Consider the following 14,785-nt stretch of genomic DNA (forward strand, 5'->3'; position numbering starts at 1 on the left):
TTAATTTTTTTTTTTATTGAAACTAACCAAATTTTTTTGGTTTCTATTATATTTTGGTAAAAAATTGGTTAAGTTCGGTTGATTTGGTTGCAAATTTTGGTGAATTCAATCAGTTCAGTTCGAAATTTGGTTAACAGTTTTTTTTTTTTAAATCCAAACTAACCGATTACCGAACTGAAAACTGAACTAAACACAAATTTCAGTTCGGTTCAAAAACCGCAGACCTATATGTATCCATGTCAATATTTGGGCTGTTCATATGAATCCAAGCGTCTGGAAATGGAAGCATTGGGAAGCAATGGAGGTAAAAGAAGTTGATCCTTGAAGAATCACATGGACTTATCCGTCCTAAGAAAGTTGGATTTCAGTGTATCCCCAGTCCTTACAAAGTGGACTTAACTTCTCTTCTTCACTTCATAATTGTAAGTAATGTAATGATCTTATAACCATTACCATCAATAAAATGCTTGTTCACGTACACACAATCTTGAAACCATTACAACCCGAATCAAATTACGAAACAAAAAAAAAAAAGAAAGAGTAAGAGATTTTACTAGGCGAATCTAAACCTAAGCACTCACAGGTGGTGATGGAGGAAGACATTGTCTTCTCCTTTCCCCTCCTCCTCTTCTGCTCCTGTTCAAAGACCCCGACGAAGATAGCGAGGGACCAGGTGGAAATCTACTCGACCTGCTCCCAAGCTTCTTCTCTTCTGCTTCCGGAACCTTCTCCTCTTTCGATCTAACCTGCCTCACCTTCGTCTCGTTCAGCTCCGCAGGCAAAACACAGTTGCAGAACAAACCTAAACCAAATACACAAAACATAAAAAGTCATGACCTTTTTTACTAAAACAGAGTCTCAAAACAGAGTAAACCAATGTTCTGTCTTTTTTTTTTTTGGTAAGCTTCTAACCAAAGCGAGCAAGACGGTTAACCCACTAGGGATGGATCTCCTTGTCAGCTGAACACAAACGTCGTTGCAAAAGTGATTACAGTTCTTTGTAATGAGATGGTAAGTGTTTCCGCTGTACTCTTCAGAGAGCTTCTCCATAAAGGCGCGGACTTTCTCAGGATCCAAATCTGTTCTTCGATCAAAATAGACTTCCTGAATGTGAACCCTGGACACTGCTTCGGTTCAACCTCGAAGATCCCTGTTGTGGAATGCTCGTGAGCTCCGAAACCGTACTCAACCCCATGAACTACTTTTCAGACAGAACATATCTAATGAGTTTATCCAAGTCATATAAAAACAGAACATAGGTCAAAAAAAGTTTCCAAATTTGGAATCTAATGACACCGGTCAACTTCAATTACACAAACAACAAACATTAACTCAAAGTTTCTTACTTCAATCCCAAAGATTCATAAAGTTGTGACTTGAAACAAACCCATCAATAAATTTGAGAGAGAGAGAGAGATACCTTCAACACCAGAGTGGTAGACTCCAAGTCCTAACCAGTAAGCGTAGCCATTGATGGGTGTGAGATCGTATACATTCAGATAAACCGGAACCGAACCGGCTTTCTTCTTCCGGCCGGCCACCACCCACCATTCTACACAACATCTTTCTCTTTTAGCCGGACAATCTTTAAGATTCGTAAAGAGCTTAAAGAAAGAAAGAAAGAATCTAGTTCTCTGTGGGATTATTCTGCTTCTTTTGTGGTCAATCTGAGAGAGAAGCTTCTGTTCATGTTTCCTCCTTTCTTAAAAGCTACATTCTCTTTTCTGTTTCTGTCACCCTTTAGTTTGCGCGCACATATTGTTTTAGCCCCTATAATTTTACATTTTTACGTTTGACCCCGGTACTATTAAATAGATGCTTTCACGTCAGCGACGCCAACGAGGACTATTTTAGAGCTAAGAAGAGTGATATAAGTGCACGTAAATGTTGATTAGTCGTATAAATAGTAAAAATCGATGGCTGTTTCAAAATCACATGAACTCTATCAACCATTACATTGTTTACATTGGTCAAGAAGTGGCTTAGACGGTCTAACCAACGATTAACACTATATCTATTATTATATATATAATATATATGAATATAAATATACTAAATATATAAAAAATAATCTTATATAAACTTTAGATTATTTCAAAAAATTTAATATTCAAAAATCTGATTAATTGATGATATATGTAGTACATATCTCTTTAACTTGGATCAACAGCTTAGCAAAATTTGTATGATTTATTATAAAAATTGTATGATTTGTTTGTGATGTATTACTTTTCAAAAATATCACTCTCATGGAATAAACCGGTTCAGCGGTTTCAAAGGGTCACTCGGGGATGATTGTGACATTGTCTAAACAAATTTGAAAGTGGAGGGTGGTATAGGTAAATAATAATTATATAGAAATCGACAAGCCACGAGCATGTTTCAGGAGGTGTCTCTTTGTGTACGTTTTCAGCAACCGATGCTTAGCTGTTGGGGCGTGAAGTTTAACAACATTATTACACTCACCACTTGGGATAATTTTAGACTGGTTAATCTACCAAACTGATTTGTATTTAACTGAATATACTAAATTGTATTTCCCTACTCAAATATTGTAATTTGTAAACATATACAAAGGCAGTAAGTAACCAGACGAATTAGCCGTCCTTTGTATTGATGTATATATTATCATTGAAAAATCAAAGAAAAAAATTACAAAATAATTATTTAATAAAATAACTAAATAATTAGGGTTAAGCTATTGGAGTGAAATCTGACTCCGAATATCTATTAATTTGTACTTGATCACTCTTGTAAAGATAAGTTTTTTCCCCCACAAAATTTCTAAAGATAAGTTTATACTATCATATTAGTTTACTCCTAACAAAAAGAATTTTAAACATCAAGTCAGAAATGGCTTGTTTAAGAATCGTATATATCAATTCTAAAAGGTAGCTTTTAAAAGGTCAACACAAGTATATCTATTAATGACTTTGATAATTATTTAGTCATGGCCATTTGTAGAAACGACTTTGAGGACCAACAACTTGTGCACATAATTATTATAGTCAACTGCTCATGGCGATTACAGTACTATATTCTAGTCATGTTTATCATAATTTGCTGGTTATGATCAGAGCCGGCCCTGAGTGGAAGCGGACCAAGCAGTTGCTTCGGCCGACAAATAATAACTATATTTTCGGCCGAAAATTTGACAGTAAGTTCCTTTAGCTAATTTGGTCATGGCACTATGGTTAACTGTCCAAGGTGATGAGTTCGAAACGCTTCCCCCATCATAATACAACTATTTTTTTCAGTGTTAATACTTAATACTAATCGGCCCAATAATTTTTTTTTGCTTCTGGCCCTAGTCCTAGGACCGGCTCTGTTATGATTGCACTAATAGTCAAAGACTTTTAAAAACCTGTTTTGATATTCAACAGAGGTTAATAAGTGAAAATATACTATAGACTAATCTTTAAAACCCACAATTATACGAAAAAGGTTTAACATGACGACGTTATGGACCGGCCGAGTACTTCTAGTGTAATCACTACAAGAAAACACATGGTTAACGACGAAAATTAACGAGGAAAAACAATCCTCGTAAATTGCGTCGATTTACGACGAATTTACGTGAAAAACTAAAGTCATCGTTATTTCCTCGTAACGTAACGACAAAAACTATTTGTCGTAATGTGGATTAACTTTACGCGTAAATACACGAAAACTATTCCCTCGTAAATACCACGTAAACTTTACGTGGTATTTACGAGGAAATAGTTTCCTCGTAAATACTCGTAAAGTTACATCCACATTACGACGAAATAGTTTTGTCGTTACGTTACGAGGAAATAACGATGACTTAGTTTTTCACGTAAATTCGTCGTAAAACTCGACGCAAATTTACGAGGATTGTTTTTCCTCGTTAATTTTCGTCGTTAACCATGTGTTTTCTTGTAGTGATTACACTAGAAGTACTCGGCCGGTCCATAACGTCGTCATGTTAACCTTTTTCGTATAATTGTGGGTTTTAAGATTAGTCTATAGTATATTTTCACTTATTAACCTCTGTTGAATATACAAAACAGGTTTTTAAAAGGTCTTTGACTATTAGTGCTAATCATAACCAGAGCCGGTCCTAGGAATCTAGGGGCCAGAAGCAAAAAAAAAATTATTGGGCCGATTAGTATTAAGTATTAACACTGAATAAAAAATAGTTGTATTATGATGGGGAAAGCGTTCGAACTCATCACCTTGGACAGTTAACCATAGTGCCATGACCAAATTAGCTAAAGGAACTTACTGTCAAATTTCGGCCGAAAATATAGTTATTATTTGTCGGCGGAAGCAACTGCTTGGTCCGCTTCCACTCAGGGCCGGCTCTGATCATAACCAGCAAATTATGATAAACATGACTAGAATATAGTACTGTAATCGCCATGAGCAGTTGACTATAATAATTATGTGCACAAGTTGTTGGTCCTCAAGTCGTTCTACAAATGGCCATGACTAAATAATTATCAAAGTCATTAAATAGATATACTTGTGTTGACCTTTAAAAGCTACCTTTTAGAATTGATATATACGATTCTTAAACAAGCCAATTTCTGACTTGATGTTTTTAAAATTCTTTTGTTAGGAGTAAACTAATATGATAGTAAACTTATCTTTAGAAATTTTGTGGGGGAAAAAAATTATCTTTACAAGAGTGATCAAGTACAAATTAATAGATATTCGGAGTCAGATGTTCACTCCAATAGCTTAACCCTAATTATTTAGTTATTTATTAAATTAATTATTTTGTAATTTTTTTCTTTGATTTTTTCAATGATAAATATATACATCAATACAAAGGACGGCTAATTCGTCTGGTTACTTACTGCCTTTGTATATGTTTACAAATTACAATATTTGAGTAGGGAAATACAATTTAGTATATTCAGTTAAATACAAATCAGTTTGGTAGATTAACCAGTCTAAAATTATCCCAAGTGGTGAGTGTAATAATGTTGTTAACTTCACGCCCCAACAGCTAAGCATCGGTTGCTGAAAACGTACACAAAGAGACACCTCCTGAAACATGGCTCGTGGCTTTGTCGATTTCTATATAATATTATTTACCTATACCACCCTCCACTTTCAATTTGTTTAGACAATGTCACAATCATCCCCGAGTGACCCTTTGAAACCGCTGAACCGGTTTATTCCATGAGAGATATTTTGAAAAGTAATACATCACAAACAAATCATACAATTTTTTATAATAAATCATACAAATTTTGCTAAGCTGTTGATCCAAGTTAAAGAGATATGTACTACATATATCATCAATTAATCAGATTTTTGAATATTAAATTTTTTGAAATAATCTAAAGTTTATATAAGATATATTTTTATATATTTAGTATATTTTATATTCATATATATATATATATATATATAGATATAGTGTTAATCGTTGGTTAGACCGTCTAAGCCACTTTCTTGACCAATGTAAACAATGTAATGGTTGATAGAGTTCATGTGATTTTGAAACAGCCATCGAGTTTTACTATTATACGACTAATCAACATTTACGTGCACTTATATCACTCTTCTTAGCTCTAAAATAGTCCTCGTTGGCGTCGCTGACGTGAAAGCATCTATTTAATAGTACCGGGGTCAAAACGTAAAAATGTAAAATTATAGGGGCTAAAACAATATGTGCCGCAAACTAAAGGGTGACAGAAACAGAAAAGAGAATGTAGCTTTTAAGAAAGGAAGGAAACATGAACAGAAGCTTCTCTCTCAGATTGACCACAAAAGAAGCAGAATAATCCCACAGAGAACTAGATTCTTTCTTTCTTTCTTTAAGCTCTTTACGAATCTTAAAGATTGTCCGGCTAAAAGAGGAAAGATGTTGTGTAGAATGGTGGTGGTGGCCGGCCGGGAAGAAGAAAGCCGGTTCGGTTCCGGTTTATCTGAATGTATACGATCTCACACCCATCAATGGCTACGCTTACTGGTTAGGACTTGGAGTCTACCACTCTGGTGTTGAAGGTATCTCCTCTCTCTCTCAAATTTATTGATGGGTTTTGTTTCAAGTTCACAACTTTATGAATCTTTGGGATTGAAGTAAGAAACTTTGAGTTTAATGTTTGTTTGTTGTGTAATTGAAGTTGACCGGTGTCATTAGATTCCAAATTTGGAAACTTTTTTTGACCTATGTTCTGTTTTTATATGACTTGGATAAACTCATTAGATATGTTCTGTCTGAAAAATGTAGTTCATGGGGTTGAGTACGGTTTCGGAGCTCACGAGCATTCCACAACAGGGATCTTCGAGGTTGAACCGAAGCAGTGTCCAGGGTTCACATTCAGGAAGTCTATTTTGATCGGAAGAACAGATTTGGATCCTGAGAAAGTCCGCGCCTTTATGGAGAAGCTCTCTGAAGAGTACAGCGGGGAAAACACTACCATCTCATTACAAAGAACTGTAATCACTTTTGCAACGACGTTTGTGTTCAGCTGACAAGGAGATCCATCCCTAGTTGGGTTAACCGTCTTGCTCGCTTTGGTTAGAAGCTTACAAAAAAAAAAAAAGACAGAACATGGTTTACTCTGTTTTGAGACTCTGTTTTAGTAAAAAAGGTCATGACTTTTTATGTTTTGTGTATTTGGTTTTAGGTTTGTTCTGCAACTGTGTTTTGCCTGCGGAGCTGAACGAGACGAAGGTGAGGCAGGTTAGATCGAAAGAGGAGAAGGTTCCGGAAGCAGAAGAGAAGAAGCTTGGGAGCAGGTCGAGTAGATTTCCACCTGGTCCCTCGCTATCTTCGTCGGGGTCTTTGAACAGGAGCAGAAGAGGAGGAGGGGAAAGGAGAAGACAATGTCTTCCTCCATCACCACCTGTGAGTGCTTAGGTTTAGATTCGCCTAGTAAAATCTCTTACTCTTTCTTTTTTTTTTGTTTCGTAATTTGATTCGGGTTGTAATGGTTTCAAGAAGTTGTGTGTACGTGAACAAGCATTTTATTGATGGTAATGGTATAAGATCATTACATTACTTACAATTATGAAGTGAAGAAGAGAAGTTAAGTCCACTTTGTAAGGACTGGGGATACACTGAAATCCAACTTTCTTAGGACGGATAAGTCCATGTGATTCTTCAAGGATCAACTTCTTTTACCTCCATTGCTTCCCAATGCTTCCATTTCCAGACGCTTGGATTCATATGAACAGCCCAAATATTGACATGGATACATATAGGTCTGCGGTTTTGAACCGAACTGAAATTTGTGTTTAGTTCAGTTTTCAGTTCGGTAATCGGTTAGTTTGGATGTAAAAAAAAAAAAACTGTTAACCAAATTTCGAACTGAACTGATTGAATTCACCAAAATTTGCAACCAAATCAACCGAACTTAACCAATTTTTACCAAAATATAATAGAAACCAAAAAAATTTGGTTAGTTTCAATATAAAAAAAAAATTAAACTGAACTAACTGAATACTTAACCAAATTTTTAATTCAATTTGATGAGATTTTGGTCGAACCGAATTCCCCGGACCCGCGGGCCTAGATCCATGTTTTTTGGAATGTCATAGCCTACGGATTTTTACATCTTTTGAAGCCTCTCTTGAAACTAAAAATGGCAGAAGCTGTGTTATCCTAATCATTTTAACCACCATTTTGAGATACTCTAGTCGTGTTATATCGTCTTCTGTGATATGGATCCATGTTTCTTGAGATATCGTTGGGTAGTTTTTCGTTACGTATCATAAGAATTCTTTGGGTGGGTGATGACTGAGTTGATACTCTCGAAGTCCAGTCTCTCTCTTTTCTATCTTGAAGAGCAAGTCAACGTATCATCCTTTATACACTCATCTTCTATCTGATGCTTTTATAGCTTGATTGAAAAAGAATTTATAGCCTTATAAACATCTCATATTTGCTATGCAACCCATGATCCTTTAGATGATTTTGACAATAACCGGGAAAGTAATCCGCTGCAGCAAAACACCCCAACACCTGAAATGTTTTGTACAATGACTTGGTCATAAGTGTTTTCAAGTTTGCCTCATTTAAGATTTATCCCAAATCTAGTCTGACATATCACACTTTTCAACACAGTTTCAGCAACTTCTGGTTTAAGTTAATTGGGTTCTCCAATGAATGAAGCAGATTCCTTGATGAACTCGACATAGTTGGCGACTTCTTCTCTTACATGTCGAAACAGTTGTACCCTTTACGCTGTGTAGAGTGTCAGAATAAATAAAGAGGCAATCCAAATCCCACATCGGATATTAGACAAAATAAAGTTTAATATATATAGCTGGTCCAATTCCACTTAGTATGAGGCCTTTTGGGAGTAACGACCCAAAAACGAATCCGTGAGGACTTAGGTCCAAAGCGGACAATATCATACTAAGCGAGGGATTGGACATCTGGTGACGGACATTTGCTTTAGTTGAGCATCTGGCCTCCAGCACAAACATCCGGTCTGGCTCTAGTAGAGCATCTGGTCTTCAGCACGGACATCCGATCTGACTCTAGTGGAGCATCTGGCCCAGGAGTGCATCTGGTCCGTCACAAACATAGAGCTCAACAACTGTCATCTTTTTTACCCAAGAAACTGTCATCTTTCGTATTTTCTCTCTAGTATTTGTTGCAAGGAAAAAAGACGAGACGATATCGTTTAAATTGTATGTAATCTTGCAGGATAAGTCAAGTTAGGGTGTCTGGTATTGATGCCACAGCAGTAGATACACTTCCAAATTTCAGGGACATTAGAGAGCCGTGTTTTTAGGATACCACAAACTCATTAAACTCCCAATCAAAAGAAGTAGAGTAAGAAATAAGTTAAAAAAGGAGTTTACATAAATTTAATTACTTTCTATATTTCCTCAAATCAACCATCAAATAAGTCTAGTTTTAGATTGATGCACACTTACATTATAGTATCGTGGTATATTTCCCAAAATAAATACGTCATGACAAACATTCGAGTTAAAAGATTGTAGGCAGAAGAACATGTCATGTTTCCATTTAAAATATGAACCGTATAATGGAGTATATTTGGGCTCATCAAAATTGATTGATAAGAAAGAGGTAACGCACATGTGGTATTTAACACACACATGCATCTTATACAAATGTCAATTATGGAAATGGTTCACGTATGTGCTTTAGCATATTTATTTATTTTAAATAAACAGTTCGGGATGGGCATTATATAATATTATATATGATATTATATATACATATATTTCTGAAATTATATAAATATCCTATTATCCTATATGTGTAATCAAATCGAGATGGAACAAATTTTCTAGTGTACATTCTTCTGATTGTATTTTGGGACTCTCACTTCTGTTTCATACTTTTCTTGTTTATATACTTTGATAACAAGAGATAGCCAAATCAAAAAAAAATATTTTAAGGTATCTATCGTAATGAAAAATAGACTAACCGGAAATGCGCACAAATAAAAAAAGGAATTGGATGTTAGCAAAAACATGAAAAGAGTTTCACCATATATAAGGCCATGCTTTGGCGTTTCTGGAACCAACAATTCACATGAGAATCTACATTGCTCAACACATCATTCTCTTTTCCATTATTGCCTTTGACCACTTTCCTCCTTATTTTTCTGTATACATATATATTTATAAATTTGTGAGATGTATACATGAACGCATTATCATGTGTATATCTTGTACTTGGTGTCACACTTTTTTTGTATACATTGACACAAAATCTCCAATGAAACACTATTATTTTATTTATATTTTACACTAAAATAGAATAAGTCTATTATAAAGCTAGTAGAATTGTTCCAATGGTTCACTCTATAATAGAGTTACATTATAATAGAGTAAAATATAGAGGAATGTTGTTTTGTTACTATATATTTGCAGTAAAAAAACAGCATTCTTCTAAATTTCACTATATTATAGAGTAACTCTATTATATAGTAAATTATTGGAGTAAATTTAACTCTATAACAGGATTAGTGTAAAGAGGGAAAAATAGTGTTAGATGCCCTTGAGTAAAATTAGTTACTTACCAATAAAAGTTAAACTTACTGTCAATCATTACTTGATTAAAAAGACCGTCGAGATGAAAATAGGTCATTGGTATGTCTTGTCTCTTGTAGATGTCCCTTATATAAATCATATTTCAGATTCTGAATTATGATTAGGTGCCTAGTGCCTACTAAAATTCTGTGTTCCCGATTAAACCATAATTTTGATTTTCCATAAGTTTGTTCGTTTGGATGTCATATAAACACTTTCTCACCTTTATTCGTCATGGCTGATTCTAACTCAAATAAATCCGCCATACATTCTAACTCATACGTAGCAGTTTTAAAGATTTTTTCTACATGTAAGTAATAATTTTAAGCGGAGTTTCAAATCAAAGCAAAGTCTAACTTGAAATAAAAGATGATATAACAGCTATGAAAGATTTACTACATTCATCGAAATATTGCTGGCCTTTATAGTTAGAATAATTGACTTAAAGTGATTTTGTGTGGTAATAAAGCCGCCAAATATGCGGTCAACAACTGTAAATGATTTCATGTAATTTAAAATACTAACAAAATGTGTGTGGCAGAAATAGATGCAATCTTAGAGACCTAATTAGTTGACCTTAATGATGTAATCTTTAGCAATTTACAAATTTACAGAGATTTGTTTTCAATAACAGACTTTAGTTGAACGTCTTTTATCGGTCTGAGATTGTTTATCATCTATAACTCATACACCCATAATATTATACTAATCCAGATTATATGATAAAACTGCAGTATCAATGTTGTAAACCACTATACCACATTGCCTAGTCGTAAATCCTTACTATGAATTTCCTTAAATTTTTTCAAACATGATTATTGGGAGATGTCTTTCTCGCACTATTCTCTTACATGCGCATATGAAGATTACCATATCTTTTATACCTAATCTAGGAAGTCGTTAACTGAACTACATACCTATACTATTAATGTTCAATTGATTTCAGTTGTAAATCCATAAATAGTACTCCCTCCGTTCCTAAAAGATGTATGTTCTGGAAAAAAAATTTGTTTCAAAAAGATACATTTTTTACTTTTTCAATGTATGAGTTTATGAAAACTTGTAAGTTTCAAAAAAATTAATGGTGTTTATTGAATTTCTATTGGCTAAAAGTTATGAAAAATTGTTATTCACAAAAAAACAATGCATATTGAATGAGTTTTCTTAATATATGTGAAAAGTCTAGAATATGCATCTTTTAAAAACAGAGGGAGTAATATGGTAGAAGAACCACAAAGATAAGCTTGTTTGATTTCGTTTACTAATAAAGCTTGATCATGGCAATGATCTATCTTTGAATGCCCAGGTTAGCGTTTGATATAAAGGTGAATTGTCTGTTTTGTCCAAAGATTTGTTTTCAGTACGTATGTTTAGCAGAATCATGTAATTAACTAAACGTGTCCAAACTCAACAATCTCTCGCTCTTGTTCCTATCAAATGTCAGTAAGATTAATGCACACCACGTTTAACTAACGATGTTTAGAATAAGTTCAATAACAAAAATAATACGTAAATGTGCAATACTTTTGATTAATTTGAGTGAACAATATAACATTTTCATGCACTAACAGGGCCCAGGGGATAAACATATAACTAAATATTATATACAGGAATGGACAAGATACGTTTTCATATGAATCTGAATCTATATACCTCTACCTATTTATCCTCTATTTGGTGAGTTCAGTGAAAATTTTATTGGGGCAATAGAAAAGGACCTTCCTAAAAGGAAAAAAAGGGTCACAGAAAGTTCAAAGAAGTAATGATGATGAATTCACAAGCATGCCCATTATTTTAAATCTCACCTTTGCTGCTTCAAAATGCTTTAAGAAAACAAAATAATTAGAATAAAACTGCACTTTTATAATTCCCCTTCTTTATTTATTTACTTTTTTGAAAAAGTATGGGGAAAACAAAATCAATTTACAAACAGGTACGTAGAATAATCATTATAAGTTCCATTCGATAAAGACCTCGATCCAAAAAATATTATCACGTTGAGATTCTAATCTATTTCTATTGTTTGACAAAGTTTGTCCCATATAACTGGTTGTGGATCTCAACAAATATTATAGTGGCTGACTACTATATTGTCACGTAGTCAATATTGCTACCAAAGAAATCGAAAATCGTATGCACGCCTAGTCGCCTACAGAACTCTTAAGTTAAATTGTATATCTTACTAGATCTTAATATAACTTAATTTCCTTGTTCAAGCCGAGTGGCTACAACAATGAAGTAATTGTTGTTCAAAATAAAAATGTTCTGTTTTATCTTTTTGTAATGGATTAGGCATATCAATGAAGTAGTTTAAAAACTTAGAATTTCCTTGGTTCCCCTTGTTGCAGTTATGTGAGATTATATGTTATAATTACATTATATTATTTTACAGTTTTTCTATCCATTGTCACCTTGTAAATAGAGGCTTTTATCGCATAGTCAAAGATCATGTTTTATATATAAAAGATCTTCCATCGGTTTCCTCAGATATAATTAAAAACATACATTTTGTAAGGTTAATTTTATCACCAAATTATAAGCTTGTTTTTTACGTCCGCAGCATCCAAAATATGGCAAGAAAACTCTCATGAGTGATATCTAGAGTGGTCCATCTATTCTATATATTACTAAGGATTCCTTCCAACATCCGATGTGAGACACTTTGTGTCTAATACGCTCCCTCGAGATGATGGTTTTTTGAGCGTCAATCTCGGAATGCTCGGACCATGATCGATGGGCTAACTTTGGACCAGATTGACGTGGATCGGGTTAGATTGTGTGGATCGGGCTCTGATACCATGTTAAGGTAGATAGACTTCCAACCTAAAACCAATTGGTGATAAGTGGAGTGGTCCATTTATCTTATATATTACGAAGGATTCCTTCCAACATCTGATCGGATGTGGGACGCTTTGTGTCTAATACTGCGTACGTAGTACTTGATGATTACTGATGCAGTTGTTATTAACTTATTGTAAAGAAGAAATTAGTAGCGTGGTTACTAGTTGTTTCAGGGCGGGGCGTGATTGGTTTATTTGCAAGTATCCGTAAAACGTTGTTTACACAGTGATTGCCGTTGTACACATTTTAAATCAGCAAGGAAAACAATCTTCTTTGTGTAAAAAACATATTAACACAAACATTAACTCAAAAAATTAAAATTAATTAATGATTTCATGATTGATAACATTTTTGAATTATGCTCTTATTCAAACTTAATCAACTCTAATTTATGTCATCAATCAAAGCCAATATTATTTCAAAACGTTGATAAAACAATAAAACCCTATATTACAGATCAGTGAAGTTAGAAAAAACATTTATTTTAAAAGTTAGAATTTGATTGTCCTGTTATGCTATAGGTAGGTACACTTTCTACTTAGCAGTTAGCAGCAATCCCAAATTGAAAAGAGAAACAAAAGAGATGGTGAAATAAAATTTTAAAAGGAAAGAAATTAAGGTCCACCGTTGAAAAATGAGAACATGCATGGAACAAAAACCAAAAAGCTAACTACAAAATTTCCAGACCCTAAACAAAATCTCATCTCTCTATCTTCTTTTGATATCTTCCTTCCCAATGTTGTATCTTTTCACTACATAAAATCCCCACTTATTCACACACGAAACACAAACACATGAGTACTGGTTTGCATGGAGAAATGATGCAAATTAAGATATTAGATAACGTTTTTTTTCATATAATAAAAATAATATACATTACATAGCATATGATCGATTGCTCTTAGAATGAGTGTTTCAAAGAGGCCAATTCAGATCAAATGTCTAGAAATTAGCCTTTTTCTCTTCTACTACTCCACGACGCCGTCATGTTGAAGGAAAAATAAGATTAAACTTCAAATAAAAAAAGAATTACTGCTAAAATGACAGGACCGTTTCTCACATCGACTGAGTAGGTAAAACAGAGCAAAACTCAATGGAACCATAATGACGCAGCTCCTCTATCATTTGCTCAATGTGATCTTCCTCTAATGGCCTGAAGTTCTGTTGCAGATTCGCGTTTCCATCTTCCCATTTGATCTCCTTCATCGTCTCCGTTACTCCTCCCCTGTTATAATTAATACCGTTGGCCGTCATATTCATGACGCTGTCAGTGTCCGGTAAGGAAAGCGACCGAAGTCTCGGGTTCTGAGCTTGCGCCTGAGACTGAGTTTGCGTCTGTTTGGTCAGCTGAAGAGAAGCCATGTAGCATTTGTGGAGTTTAGCGGTGAGAGTGGCGGAGAGGAGCTTGGAAGAGGAAGAAGGAACGGCGTTTGGGTTGTAAGGAAAATTAGTACGAGCTCTCGGGCCACACATTAGCCTCGCCGCCTCGTCGTAGGCCCTTGCCGCATCCTCCGCCGTCTCAAAAGTCCCGAGCCAGATTCTCGTTTTCCTGAGGCAATAAAAGAAAAAAAAAACGAATTAGCCAACTAGGTCAAGAACTTCTTGATTAACTTTCAAGAAAGAAAGAAAGCAAGGGTAGTTTGGTAAATTTGAGAAAGACTTACAAGAGAGGGTGGCGAATCTCGGAGACCCAAGAGCCCCAGTGTCTCTGTCTCACGCCTCGGAACCGTTGTTGTGGTCGTGCCATCAGAATATTAGGGGTCGGGTATGTTCTAGTGTGTTTATCAATCAAAGTGTTTGTGGGAAAATGTAAAAGAGGAAAGTGATGAAAGGTGTTGTTGGAAGAGTGAAGGGTGGCTTTAAGTACTGTTGGCTTCATGAGACACAAAAGGAGAGTTTGAGAGATGCTTTTGTTGTGTAATTAATTTATTTGCTAAATTAACTGGCA

At 34.7% G+C, this 14,785-nt stretch overlaps 1 protein-coding gene and 2 pseudogenes across 1 annotated transcript; 1 reads left to right on the top strand and 2 right to left on the bottom strand.

The window, feature by feature from the left end:
* Positions 1-260: 260 nt before the first annotated feature.
* Positions 261-1,669, bottom strand: LOC125599694 (annotated as a pseudogene).
* Positions 1,670-5,629: 3,960 nt separating this feature from the next.
* LOC106399254 lies at positions 5,630-6,986 on the top strand (annotated as a pseudogene).
* Positions 6,987-13,656: 6,670 nt separating this feature from the next.
* LOC106399255 (ethylene-responsive transcription factor ERF003-like) lies at positions 13,657-14,785 on the bottom strand. Its single transcript, XM_013839736.3, has 2 exons — positions 14,502-14,785; positions 13,657-14,386 (listed from the first exon to the last, which is right to left on the bottom strand). The coding sequence occupies exons 1-2, from the start codon at positions 14,714-14,716 to the stop codon at positions 13,894-13,896; spliced, it is 708 nt and encodes a 235-aa protein (XP_013695190.1). The 5' UTR covers positions 14,717-14,785; the 3' UTR covers positions 13,657-13,893.

This window comes from Brassica napus, unplaced genomic scaffold, assembly GCF_020379485.1.
Source record: "Brassica napus cultivar Da-Ae unplaced genomic scaffold, Da-Ae ScsIHWf_1960;HRSCAF=2608, whole genome shotgun sequence".
Lineage (NCBI taxonomy): Eukaryota > Viridiplantae > Streptophyta > Magnoliopsida > Brassicales > Brassicaceae > Brassica > Brassica napus.

What these genes read in the sequence shown, in the direction of transcription:
- LOC106399255 (XM_013839736.3), bottom strand. Translation starts at nt 14,716, where the DNA reads ATGAAGCCAACAGTACTTAAAGCCACCCTTCACTCTTCCAACAACACC. An exon ending in GAGATTCGCCACCCTCTCTT is followed by an intron (nt 14,387 to 14,501) that starts GTAAGTCTTTCT and finishes TTATTGCCTCAG; the next exon opens with GAAAACGAGAATCTGGCTCG.